The 12,942-nt window shown below is 34.0% G+C and overlaps 1 protein-coding gene across 1 annotated transcript in view; it reads left to right on the top strand.

The window, feature by feature from the left end:
- LOC142343229 (uncharacterized) overlaps nt 1-12,905 on the top strand; it is a 344,179-nt gene extending 331,274 nt beyond the window's left edge. Inside the window, exon 43 of the mRNA XM_075395002.1 lies at nt 12,355-12,905. Within this exon, the coding sequence (XP_075251117.1) occupies nt 12,355-12,483 (129 nt within the window). The 3' untranslated portion in view covers nt 12,484-12,905. The remainder of the gene's footprint in view (nt 1-12,354) is intronic.
- Nucleotides 12,906-12,942: the final 37 nt, after the last annotated feature.

Consider the following 12,942-nt stretch of genomic DNA (forward strand, 5'->3'; position numbering starts at 1 on the left):
AGCTGACCAAAAATAAACTCGAGTCTTAGTCGTACAAGCCCTGTCTAGCGAGAGCAGACATTCTGGCTTGTAGACTTTGCAAAACACATCTCTTTTTATGTTAAGTATCTTTAGTTTTGTAGTTTAATTGATTTATACTCTTAAAAATTGTTTAGAGTAAATAAAATATCGAACAAACTGCCAGTTTTGAACCATGGACCCTTGGCGAGCAAGTAAGTTTTAATTAAACACGCAGCCAATTCGATATTTGCACTAAGATGTCTAAACTTGTTGTCGTTGGTGCGTCAAATATTGAAAAAGATTATGAGTTGTGCTGGTGTCAAAATGTGGACCATAAATGTATAAAGGACATTCATTTGCCTGAGTGGGTGGAAGATGTCAAATTTGTGAGCGTGCCTGGTGCTCGTGTAAATCATGAAACAAAAAGCCTCCAGTAATTTTTTCTTTGTTTTAATATGCAAAATGTTTAATTTTTGACATGTCTGTTTTTGTTTTGTATTTGTTTAGTAATCTTGTAACGGAGGCAATTACGCACGCACCAAAAGCTGTTTTAATATATTGTGATATTGTTGGAAATTCGCTGGAGTACCATAACGGTCATGAAGCGCTGGATGGAAAAAGTTGCGCAAAGGTAATAGAGGCGCTAGCGAAAAATTATACTGACATCAAATTCGTGGTGATGCACGCGCAGTGGAGAAAAAGTCTCAAGTTGGCTCAAAATGAAGAAATTGGTTACTTTAATAACATTATCCATAGAACAAGTTGTATTATTGACGTTAAAATTCGAACCAGCGCTAAATTCACACGAATTGTTGACGAGGAGACGGGGCGGAAAGAGTCAAACCTGAATGTTCACCACAGCCGTCAAACAGTGTGCTTCAATGTTGGTATTCTTATTAGGAAGGCAAAGTGAGGTTAGTAATATTTTAATTTGTTTTTTCTAAAATGAGGTGTTTCTAAAATTAGAACAATTTCATTGTCGGGTAGGCTCCGAAAACCGAGGAAGAATGCATGTGCTGATTGGGTGCCGAGTATCACCCTATCGGCATATGTATTCTTCTGCGGTGAATTTTGAGATTTGCGGTTTTTAGCGGTGAAAAATTTTTTTCACCGCATTCACCAGATTTCTTACATAAAAAAAACTAGCCGTACACGGGTTGGAACCACTCACCTCCTGCGTGTCACCGACTTCTTATTCCACTGCGCCATCTGTCACTTACTTAATTCATAATTTTTGTGAATTTAGGATAAGCGTTTGAAATTAGCGGTAAATATTTGAAAGGTTTGCGATTTTAGCGGTGAAAAATACTACCGCATTCTGCTGATAGCGCTGAAAAATTGTTTTCACAGCATTCTACTGGTAGCGGTGAAAAATTTTCTTTCACCGCTTAAGCGGTGAAAATAAATTTCACCGCTTAAATGTTTTTGTCACCGCATTCATTGCATTGAGCGCAAATCTTAAATTTTTACTCAAATTCACCGCAAATCTTTCATCTTTTAGCGATTTTTAGCGGTGACACCTCGACCCGGATAACGGTAGCTGGTTAGATGTTTTTTATTAATCCTGTTGTTGGTAATGAAGTTTTGTTGTTGGGAATTTATGGCAATATGCTAAGAGTGTTTCTCCATTCCGGATAATTGGGACGTTGTCCAGTTGATTCTGCAGTTGTTGCAATCACATTGCAACTGCCAAGTTCTTGCATTCAATTTTGAGAATTTTTTATTGACAAACAACCATATCAGAGTATTTAAGCGATTCTTAAGTTGCACTGGGTCGAGAAAGTTCACGATTGGGTGAATACGGTTCACATTCCCGTCCATCTTGAAAGTAAACTGTTGAAAAACGTTGACAGAAGTCTTGGGAGCATTTTGTTTGCACCCGGCAGACGCACGTGTTATATTTTAATATAATGACGTACTATGAAATGGCACGTGTTGTTCTATTGGGGGTGAAAAGATACTGAGTGGGGCATAAACGGAGAACATCCGAAAAAGCAAAGCGACTAATTCTTGTTCATGAGTTTGTCTGGGAATGAGTGAGGACAGTGCGAAGAGATAGCAATAAAAAATTTTGCCGAGTGGGCCTTAACTGATTTTTGTTTAAAACTGAAAATAATTTTTGTGATATTAATAAATTTTTGAGTCAAATCAACATTAATAAATGGTTTTCAGCTTGGAGTTGCTCTATTGTACTGAATAGCAATAAAATTTAGATATTCCTAAAACAGTTTTTCATTTTTAATAGCCGCCCTCATCTTCTCAGCCGGCTATTATAGCGCTCCTATTTTTACAATTCAAAGAATTTGAATTGTATTGGGGCGCTGTCTTTTTTTTAAGATCTGTTCACACATTTTCATGATTTTTGAAGTTAAATTGGAGTAGTGATTTTGGTCACGCCGAAACAGGAAGTGGAGCGAAAAAGCGAGTGGTTTTGCGGCGTGAAGTTTTTTCACTCTAATTTTAAAGAAGAGTGAGAATACGGTGTTTGAACAAAAATTCGCTTTATCGGTAGTGATTTTTTGTTCACATGCGGCAATTTCACTTTGATTTTTACTCTTTTTTCGATTTTTTGGATCGGATTTTTTTCTAAATGGTTTTTCCAATCCATTCATAGTCCGTTCTAGGTCTAGTTTTCTGTTTAGTCAATGGAAATTCTTTGAATTGTAGGTCAGGACTTGTCCTGCTATGTTTTTTTACTTCGTCGAGTAAAAAAATGTTTCGCTTTACCTCATTTTGCCGCTTTTTCAACATTTTGCGTGATATCTTTTTGACTTCTCTAGGCTAGTTTCTCTCTTCTCTCATTCTGCTAAAAGTGATTTTGAACATCAGTTGCTCAGCAAAGCAATTCAAAATGAACATAGTCAGTATAAAAAATTGAAGTCAGAAGTAGAAACGGGATAAACCCATAAAGCCCAATTTTAGATGCCCGCTATTTGAACGTCGTTCCTATAAGTCTTAGTTACCATCTCTAATGCTTATTGGTATTGATAGTAGCCCCTGTAGCCTCTCTCTAAGAAACAGAAGTACGTTATGTTCAACTACGAAATGCCATCAAAATAAATCGGACTTAAAAAATGTTTTTTTTACAAAAATCTATTTTTTCAATATCTTCTATTCTTTCAATCCCAATCATGCTTATTGGAATCAACGGCGGCTTTTTTCCGGCAATCTGCCGGGTATGTTTAACGTGGTAGGTGTTAATTTTTTAATCCATAACTGAGTTTCGGACAATAGCTTAAATACGTAAATCCACTTTGCGCTTCGAAGTAACTATGAGCAATGGAACATATGCTTTGACATAATTATCAATGTTTAATGTCATAGGCAAAAAATTTCAATTTTACCAGAAAGCAAAAAAAAACGCAAAGTTTGATTTTCAGAAGCTGTGTACTGGCTGCTTCGGATGACATCATAAATTGAATTCTTAAGTACAAGCTTATGAGACCGGTCAGCAATTTACCGCTACCTAAAGGAGAAAAAACGGCCAAAAAAACAGCAAACTCAGGAAAAGAAATTGAGCGAGAAATTCGTCGAAGGCATTAAAACTAAATTTTTTTAGTGAAAACTTGTTTATTTTCAATTAATTTTTTAACAGCAATGGGTTTCTTCTTTTTTAACAATATGATTTCAAAAAATCAACAAATATGAGCAAATATATTAGAACCACGAAATTTTTGAGAAAACTCGTAGTATCAACGCTATTAAATTCAATACCTTTCAACTGAAACAGTATATTTGCTGAATTATGCCTCGATGAGACGACAGGGATGTTGGTAATTTATAATTCATCAATAAGACAATACAACGAGTCACTGACGATGAAAACAACAATTAAAACAGGCAAAAACGAAAAAATTCAGTAGAAAAGTGCGAGAAAGTGTCAAACCAATTCAAACCACAAGTCCTTCTCTGAAAAATTCATCTATGATCCGTTGAACGTCTTCACGAAGCCAATGGGTACTATCAGTATTAGGATAACGCGATAAGATTTCAAAACCAACCAAAAATATGAGAAAAATCCACAAAATTTTTTAAAAATTATGAAAACTCGTGAGTTTGAAGTCCTAAAACTAATAGGTAGAAGATATAACCACTAACCAGAAATAATTTTTGGTTGCAGTAGAAAACAAAACTATCCTGTCAAAACTGAAACTGACTAAAAGTCCACGAAAAATGTTTAAGATTGGTTAATGATCAAAATAAATTTTCTGTAATTAATTTTTAAAGTCTTAACAGCCATTATATTCAATAGCTTTCAACGAAAGTTAGTAAATACGTTCACAATTGCCGCGATATGAGGACAACATATTTCTCCTGCATTGTTGATCAAAAAAACATCACAATAAGTCTATGGCTATGAAAACAAACATAAACTGGCAAAAACCAAAAATTCACTAGAAAAGTTCGAGAAGATAGTGCTGAAGCATTTTAAAACATAAGCCTTCCTCTGAAAAATATAATCTATAATCCACTGAACGTCCTCTCTAAGCCAATCGCAGCTATCAGTTTTAAGATAATGTGAAGGATAATGTAAAGGAACCAATAATAATAATAAATCCAAAAGTTTTAATTTTTTTTTAAATCTGGCATTGAAGTTATATAACCAATAGTTTGAAGATAAAACCGTGAAACGGAATAATTTCGGTTGGATTAAGAAGGAAGAGGTCCTGTCAACACTTAGACTGACTAATGGGTCACGAAAATAAGTTTATGATTCGTTGAAGTACAAAAAAATTTTCTCGAAAATTTATTTTTTAAGCCATTACATTAGCTTTCCATTAGCTTTCCATTAGCTTTCCATTAGCCATTGGCATTCCATTAGCTGTCCACTCAAAGCACTAGAAAGGTTGACTTAATCCTCACTGCAGAACAGTTTTCCTTTTATATAATTAGTCTAATCCATATGACTCCAAAAATTTAGTAAAACCTCAAAAAAATCAAAGTTTCATTTAAAATTACGAAAATTCTGAGTCGAAGCATAAAAAACATGAGGAATTCCTTGTAAACTAATTTTTTTTGTTCATTGGGCTTGATTTGACTGTACATGAGGTTTTTCATTAACAGAACCGCGATATGAAAAGTGACTAGTCTTTAGGTGACTTAAAAAAACAAAGAATTTGAAAAGTTTTATAAAAAAGCTCTCAAATGGAATTGATTTTTTTATTGTGAACTACCCTATGAGACTAGAATTAGTCATATTATCGCTATTAGTCTATTCGAAAAACAAAATTGATTCATTTTGCCGCGTGAAATGCAATTTTGAAATGCTATTTTTATAGAAAATATCTTAATTTGAAGAAAAGTTACACTTAAAGTGAACAAAATCATGCCAAATATCCCGTGTTCACAATAAACTTCAATCCTCGATAACTCCTCGAAAAAACAGAAAAAAAACGAAATTCAAAAAAAACTTTATAATTTCGAATTCTACGCTGGACGAGCTTTTTAATGATACCACTCACATTTCTCTACGATGAATATATCGGTCGGCCAAAATTGTCTGATCAAAAAAAAACATTTTGAGTATACAGTTCCCCTCCCCAACAAGTGGGGTCTGAACATGTGGGGTTATTGTTTTAAAAATTCCTCACATTAAATTAATTGTTAGGCGTAATTGGAATTAATTGAAAAACCAGTTAATCATTCGAAATCCCAATCAGCCACGATCGGCACGTGACGACTGTAAATTACTTGTGCTCCCAAAAACTTTTGTTGCCTTAAATAACCGTAATTCTGCTATTTAATTTATTGATTTGGATCCCGATTTTAATTAATTGATTGTTTTGGTTTTTGATAGCCAATTTAATTGCAATCAATCATTGCAATTCCCTGGTGGCTGGGCGAATATAATTTTCCAAAGTAAGTATTCAGCATTTTCATAGCTTGTCTAGGTAACTATAATAAAAATTATTGTGCTAGCTGTTCATTTGATGCCGTCCAAGTGCTCTATGAGCCTCTTATGCTGTTGGAGTGCAGTGAATTTGATCATGGTTTGTTATAGCTGTAAGCTGAGCGTAGCTATATTGCGGTGCTCTTGGTTTTTTTTATAGCTGCGAAGCTGTAAGGTGAGCGTAGCTGTATTGCGGTACTCTTGGTTTTTAATAGCCGCCCTCATCTTCTCAGCCGGCTATTATAGCGCTCCTATTTTTTTTACAATTCAAAGAATTTGAATTGTATTGGTGCGCTGTGTTTTTACGACTCGAAGAGGAGTATTGGAGAAGTCCTTTTTTTTAATCAATTTTATTGGAGTGATTTTTGAAGCGGGAAATGAAACTCGTGAAAAAATTTGGAGTGATGCTGGCGCTGAACAAAAGTGAAGAGCGGAGTGAAAAGAGAGTGGTTTTTGTTCATACCGTTGTTTTTGAGAGAGCGAGAAATTGATGTGAAAAAATTTTCTCTAAGCGAGCGAAATTTTTTAGTTCACGTGCGGCATTTTAAAGCAATTTTTTTCATTTATTTTGGTTGAGAGGTTTGGTTAAGATTTTGTTTTAATTTTAGGCTGGTTTCGGTAGTGGTTTGAACGTTTCTGGAAATTAATATGAATTTTATCATAAGTGGGAGGTTTTAAATGTATTTTGCTGAGTTTCGGGCTAATTTTTGCGTTTTTTTGACGATTATTTTGTTTTACTGGCTCAAATGGGTATTGAAGAAACCCTTCTACTTGAGCTATTTTTTAATAACAGTTTTTTACAGTTTTGTTGGTTAGAATCATTTTTTGTTGAGAACTATGACAAAAAAATGGCGAAAATTGGAACTATTTTTCTTAATTTTTTTTTGCAGTTTTTTGGTTTTTTTCTGTTTTTAGCTAAGTTTCTTTGCATATTGTGACTTGCCTATTGTTTTGCGAGTATCTGGATACCCTATTGGCCGAAGGGAATTTTTCTTTGGATTTATATGTTTTTGAAATATTAAAAAAAATTAATAACCTTTTCCAGTTTTTCAGTGAAAGTTGTTTTTAAGAGCTTTTTTCATAATTTTAGCCTAAATTATTTTTTCAAAACTCACATAAGTGGTTTTTGTAAGTACTAGTTGTTTTGATGAAGTTATTTTTGGCAGAGATAGTTTTTTCGGGATCTCAATTAATAACAAAATTTGATCAGATTTTTTATCATATTTTAACAGATTTGATTTCTTTGATTTTACTTTTATGTTTCATGACTTTGTTTCAAAATAATAATAAATTAGTGAAGGCGCGTTTTATTTGATGGGTAGTTGGATGGCGTTTAAATGGATTTTCACTTCGAGTCGTTTCCGGAATTCTTCCGGCAATGTTTTTTACGTTGTCAAACTTTTTTTTCGCTTTACCCATTTTGCCGCTTTTTCGACATTTTGCGTGAAATCTTTTTGACTTCTCTAGGCTAGTTTTACTCTTCTGTCATTCTGCTCAAAGTCTTTTTAAACAGCAGCTGCTCAGCAAACCAATTCAAAATGAAGAGAGTCAGTATAAAAAAAATTAAAGTCAAAAATGGAAACGGGATAAACCCATAAAGCCCATTTTAGATGCCCGGTACTTGAACTTTGTTCTCATAATTTTTAGTTACTATCTATAATATTTATTGGTATTGATACTAGACCCTGTAGCATCTCACTGAGAGACAGGAGTATGTTTAATTACGAAATTAACAATTCTTCCGGCTATGTTTTTTTTTAAGATGTGTTCACACATTTTTCAATGAATTTGATCTTTCAAAACGGGATAACCAGGTAAAGCCCAGCGGGCATTAAGTTTCATTAGAAGCCCAAAGTGGGCATTAGTATTCCTTTAAGTGCTTATAGTGGTGCAGCTGCTGGGATGGCCCTAATTTAAGGTTGAAAGGGCATTTTTAGGAGTTTTTCGGCTCAAAATGGTGCAATTTTTTATGTTTTTTTTTGTGATTTTTTGCAGATTTTTGTTTGATTAGTCTTAGGTTGAAGTTTTTAAAAGCTGATGAAGGATCTTTTGCGAGACAAAATTGCTTGTTATGACCATTTTATGAGCTATATGTCGCGGTACTACAAACACAAACACTCAAAATGATACTAATTTTTGCAATTTTTTTCAGGTTTTTTGAAAATTTCTGTCATTTTTGAGGTTTTAGCCCTAGGTGACACGAAACCTCCTCTAGGGTTTGATAAAGGGTTTGATGATAGATTACTGCACGGTTTCTAGTGGTAATGGAGCGGTTTTCAACTTCTTGACATCATGAATTTTAGCACATTTTTACAAAAGTTGCAAATTTTTCAAATTTTTTGACATATTTATTGTCATCATTCAAGTTGTAAGAGTCCCAGGGGCAAGAAAACCTCATTAGGGATTGGATAATAAGTTACTGAAAAATTTTTAGTTGCCATGGAATAGGTTTCAACGTTTGAATATCACAAATTTTAGCAATTTTTTTGAACAAATTTGCATTTTTCAGGTTTTTGAAAATTTCCATCATTTTGTCAGTTTTTCCAGTTTCAGGGACCAGGCAATCTGTTTTTAGGTTTGTTAGTAAGGCACTGCATATGTTCTAGTAACAATGGAATGCTTTTTAACTTTTTAATGTCTCGAGTTTTAGCATTTTTTTGGTAAGATCTGCATTTTTGTTTAATGTTTCCTAAAGTTTTTGTCAGTTTTTGATATTCGTCCACTCTCAAGTGCAAGAAAACCTATTCCACGTTCTGATAAAAAGTTAGTGCATGGTTTTTAGTTTCAGTGCATTTGTTTTTAACAGTTTAACCTTTCGACTTTTAGAAATTTTTTGATAGAATTTGCAATTTTTTTTTAAAACATTCGTATTTTATTTATATTTTCTTGCCTCAGTAGCCAGATAACCGCATCTAGGGTTTAACAGTATGTTATTGAGTAGTTGCTAGGGGGCAATTGAATGGCTTTCAACATTTTAATAGAACGAATTTCTATTCTTTGAAATTTGAAGTTTTTTCTAAAAGTTATTGCCTATCGATCTATGAGCCAATGAGTTTTTTAAAGCTTGCAATTGGGTTACTGGATAGCCTCTAGAGACAAAGAAATGATTCTGAAGACATTTATATCACGATTTACTGCAACATTCCTTATAATTTGCAATTGATTTTATTTTTTAAATTTTTTGGTCATTTTCGAGTTCATCGATCTTCAAGGGCCAATGAATATTTTTCAGGTCTGGCAGATATAATACTGGACCGATTTCAGAAACAAAAAGTGGTGTTGGACTTATTTTTGGTAATAGATATTTTTAAAGGGAAAAAATTTTGCCTTAGGTTTAAAAGCTTCGAGAGTTTTAGCAATGAGTTTGTTTTTGTTTAGTTTTGATTTTTTAGTTTCTCAATTCTTTGATGATTTTTGTGTTCTGGCTGGCATTGTTCAATTGATCTGCTGGCCAAGTAGAGTACGTCTGAATTTTTCATTCAATTCTTTGAATGGTATTTCAGGACTTGTCCTGCTATGTTTTTTTTACTTCGTCGAATAAAAAAAATGTTTCGCTTTATCTCATTTTGCCGCTTTTTCAACACTGCGTGATATCTTTTCGACTTCTCTAGGCTAGTTTCTCTCTTCTCTCATTCTGCTAAAACTGATTCTGAACCTCAGTTGCTCAGCAAAGCAATTCAAAATGAACAGAGTCAGTATAAAAAATTGAAGTCAGAAGTAGAAACGGGATAAACCCATAAAGCCTAATTTTAGATGCCCGCTATTTGAACGTCGTTCCTATAAGTCTTAGTTACCACCTCTAATGCTTATTGGTATTGGTAGTAGCCCTTGTAGCCTCTCTCTAAAAAACAGAAGTACGTTATGTTCAACTACGAAATGCCATCAAAATAAATCCGACTTAAAAATTGATTTTGTACAAAAATATTTTTTTTTCAATATCTTCTATTCTTTCAATCCCAATCATGCTTATTGGAATCGACAGCGGCCATTTTCCGGCAATTTGCGGGGTATGTTTTACAACTCAAAGAATTTGAATTGTATTGGGGCGCTGTCTTTTTTTTAAGATCTGTTCACACATTTTCATGATTTTGAAGTCAAATTGCAGTAGTGATTTTGGTCACGCCGAAACAGGAAACGGAGCGGAAAAGCGAGTGGTTTTGCGGCTTGAATTTTTTTTTCGCTTTAATTTTAAAGTAGAGTGAGAAAACGGTGTTTGAACAAAAATCCGGTTTTTCGGTAGTCGTTTTTTGTTCACATGCGGCAATTTCACTTTTATTCAATCCATTCAATCCATCCAATTACAATCCATTCAAAGCCTTTTAGGCCTAGTTTTTTGTTTGAATTAAATTTTCATTTCTTGCTAGTGGTTTTTTTTTTGTTCACATGCTGCATTTTGACATTTATTTTCTGTTTTTTTCTTTTTTTTTGGCAAACAAAATACAGAAGGCAAACAGCTGCTTCGAATAAAGTGAGAAACAGAAAAAATGAAATGGGAACTAAAAAAAGCGCAGAGCTGAAAAGAAAACGAACGATTCAAGTACGTAATAATACAACCCGATCTAACAAAAACCGAGCGAGAATATAGAAAAAAAATGGTGGCAGAATTAAAAGAGAAAAGACTGCTGAATCCTTCCACCAAGTATAAAGTTAAAAGGAATCAAATCGCTGAGAACAGAGGATTGTGACTAACAATTTGTTTATGGAACGTGGAAGGTGCTAAAGGAACGTTATCAACGTTCACAAGTGAAGCAATCGCATACGATATCTTCCTTTTAACAAAAACATTCAGTGTAAATTCAGTTGAAATACCTGGTTTCACATGCTTCTGCACAAAAGCAATAAAAAGCGGGAAAAGGTGGCCGCAAAGAATTACATGCAATGTTCTTCATCAGAACAATAAATTATTAGCACTGCACATCAAAGAATTCAGCCTAATTATATTTGTAGCATTTTTTTCCATCAAAAACCGGTTTAGAGACAATATATCAGGCACTTATCGAAGCATTTCAATGCTGTCAAGGTAGAGCACGTATGATACTGGGCGGCGACTTCAATTTCAGACTCGACTTAACGGAAAGAGGCAACTTACTCTGCGAATTTTTAATTAATTGGAATCTTCATTGTGTTAACGACAATGAAGTAACATACGAATTTCAGTGCGGTAAAAGTGTTATCGATTTAGTTTTCGTAAGCAAGGAACTCTTAGAACACTTTAACGAGATAAAGATCAACAATTCATTCCTAACAAAGCACAAGCCGGTTTCTTGCTGCTTTGATCTAAAACGCAGACATGATATAGCGGAAAGCAGAAAGAAACAAATGCGTAAACTCGATGTTGAACAATTGAACGAACGAATGAATTCGCAAACTTACGCATCAGAGACTTACGGCGATGAACTTTTTGAAATCGAAATAAAACAACCTTACCGGAAAATAGAAGCCGTTTTTTGGAAAAGTTGGTGCGGAGTAAGCAAGTACACCTCAACCACAACGCTTTCAAACAAATTGATGTTTCATGATATACATGGATTAAAAGACTGCCCGCCAAAACACAGGAGAGTAATTGCCAAGTTCTATGCCAATGGACTGCACAATAATTTTTGTTGTATGGAAGGTTGTTACCAATGGGAGGAAAACCTATATGTATGCAGATTTTGCGAAAGAACTCTTTTATCAAACGACCATTTTCATTATTGTAGTCACTTTTTAAACTTGACACCTTTACAAAAGTTCTATAAACAATTAAATTTAATGTTTATTCTCTGAATCTGTAAGTAATTTGGACAATTTGTTAGTGTGATCTGATGCTTAATTCAATCTTCTTCTTATTTTTTATCTGATGTTTTTTAAAAATTATTCTCTCAATTAATTCATAGTCCATTCTAGGTCTAGTTTTTTCTGTTAGTCAATGAAAATTTTTTGAATTGTACGTCAGGACTTGTCCTGCTATGTTTTTTGTTTCGTCGTCTGACGCTCTTTTTTCGTTTTACATTTCACACAGCAAAGCTGAAAAAGTCAAATTTTCTGAATGACTTCTTCCTCTCACTAACAGCATTTGCGCGCGTGACGTCATTCCTCACTCGCTTTAACGAAAGTTTTTAGGTTATTTGCGTGATTAGATTTTGATCATATGTGACTTACCTCACTCAATAAAATGACTTTTGCACTTTAAAACTTAAGTTTAATTTGAATTTGTTTAAGGTCAAAGGAACTACTATGTTCAGTAAAGGTCCCTAATAAGAATGTTTTTAACAAGCTTTATTAATTTATCGCTGAATGTTTTTTAGCCTAGTTTTTTGAGCGGCGTCGATTTTTGTTTTCAATTCAGATCTGTATCTGTTTCTATCTCTATTATATGGCACGCAGGTCTATTCTTTCGCAGCTATTCCGGCAATCTGCCGGCTATGTTTGATTGTATTGGGGCTATTCAAATTAATGAATTATTTTTGTTTTGCTGCAAACAGGTGAACCCTCTCGGTGGCTCTATGTACACTGACGTCACTATAATTGATCTATTGAATCCAGAAGGCGACGATTCACAGCAGGACCAGAAGAATCCCGTCTCATTTCTTACACAGCTGCCCGTGTTTTAATAACAAAACGATGAGGAATATAAACTAATTCTCGGTTAAATACTTGATGCGAAGCTGCTACGGAGAGAAAACATATAGCATTCAATTATTAATACTTTTGTGTTAATAGTTACATTTGTTGATTTTCTCTTATTCTCATGCGCATTTCGAACCCCTAATGTCGTTGTTTGACACCACCTTTCCAATTGTCTGACCCTCTAATATAGCTTTAAATTTCTCTTGCTATCGACATGCTTTTCGGTTCTTTCGCAGAAAACTATTATGACATACAGTACTAAAAGTTCTATCATTACGCCCGTCCAATCTTTATTTTTGTATAAGAGTGGCTCTCTTTCAGATCAAGTGTTTCATATTTGTGAATTGTTTTACTTTGTAAAGTGTACATAAATAAATATGTAAAATTTGATCAATTCCATGCTTGATTTTTTTTCTGAGTAACAGAGTGAGATTCATATTTTT

This window comes from Convolutriloba macropyga, chromosome 7 (assembly GCF_964194025.1).
Source record: "Convolutriloba macropyga chromosome 7, txConMacr16.3, whole genome shotgun sequence".
In the NCBI taxonomy this organism is placed as follows: Eukaryota; Metazoa; Xenacoelomorpha; order Acoela; family Convolutidae; genus Convolutriloba; species Convolutriloba macropyga.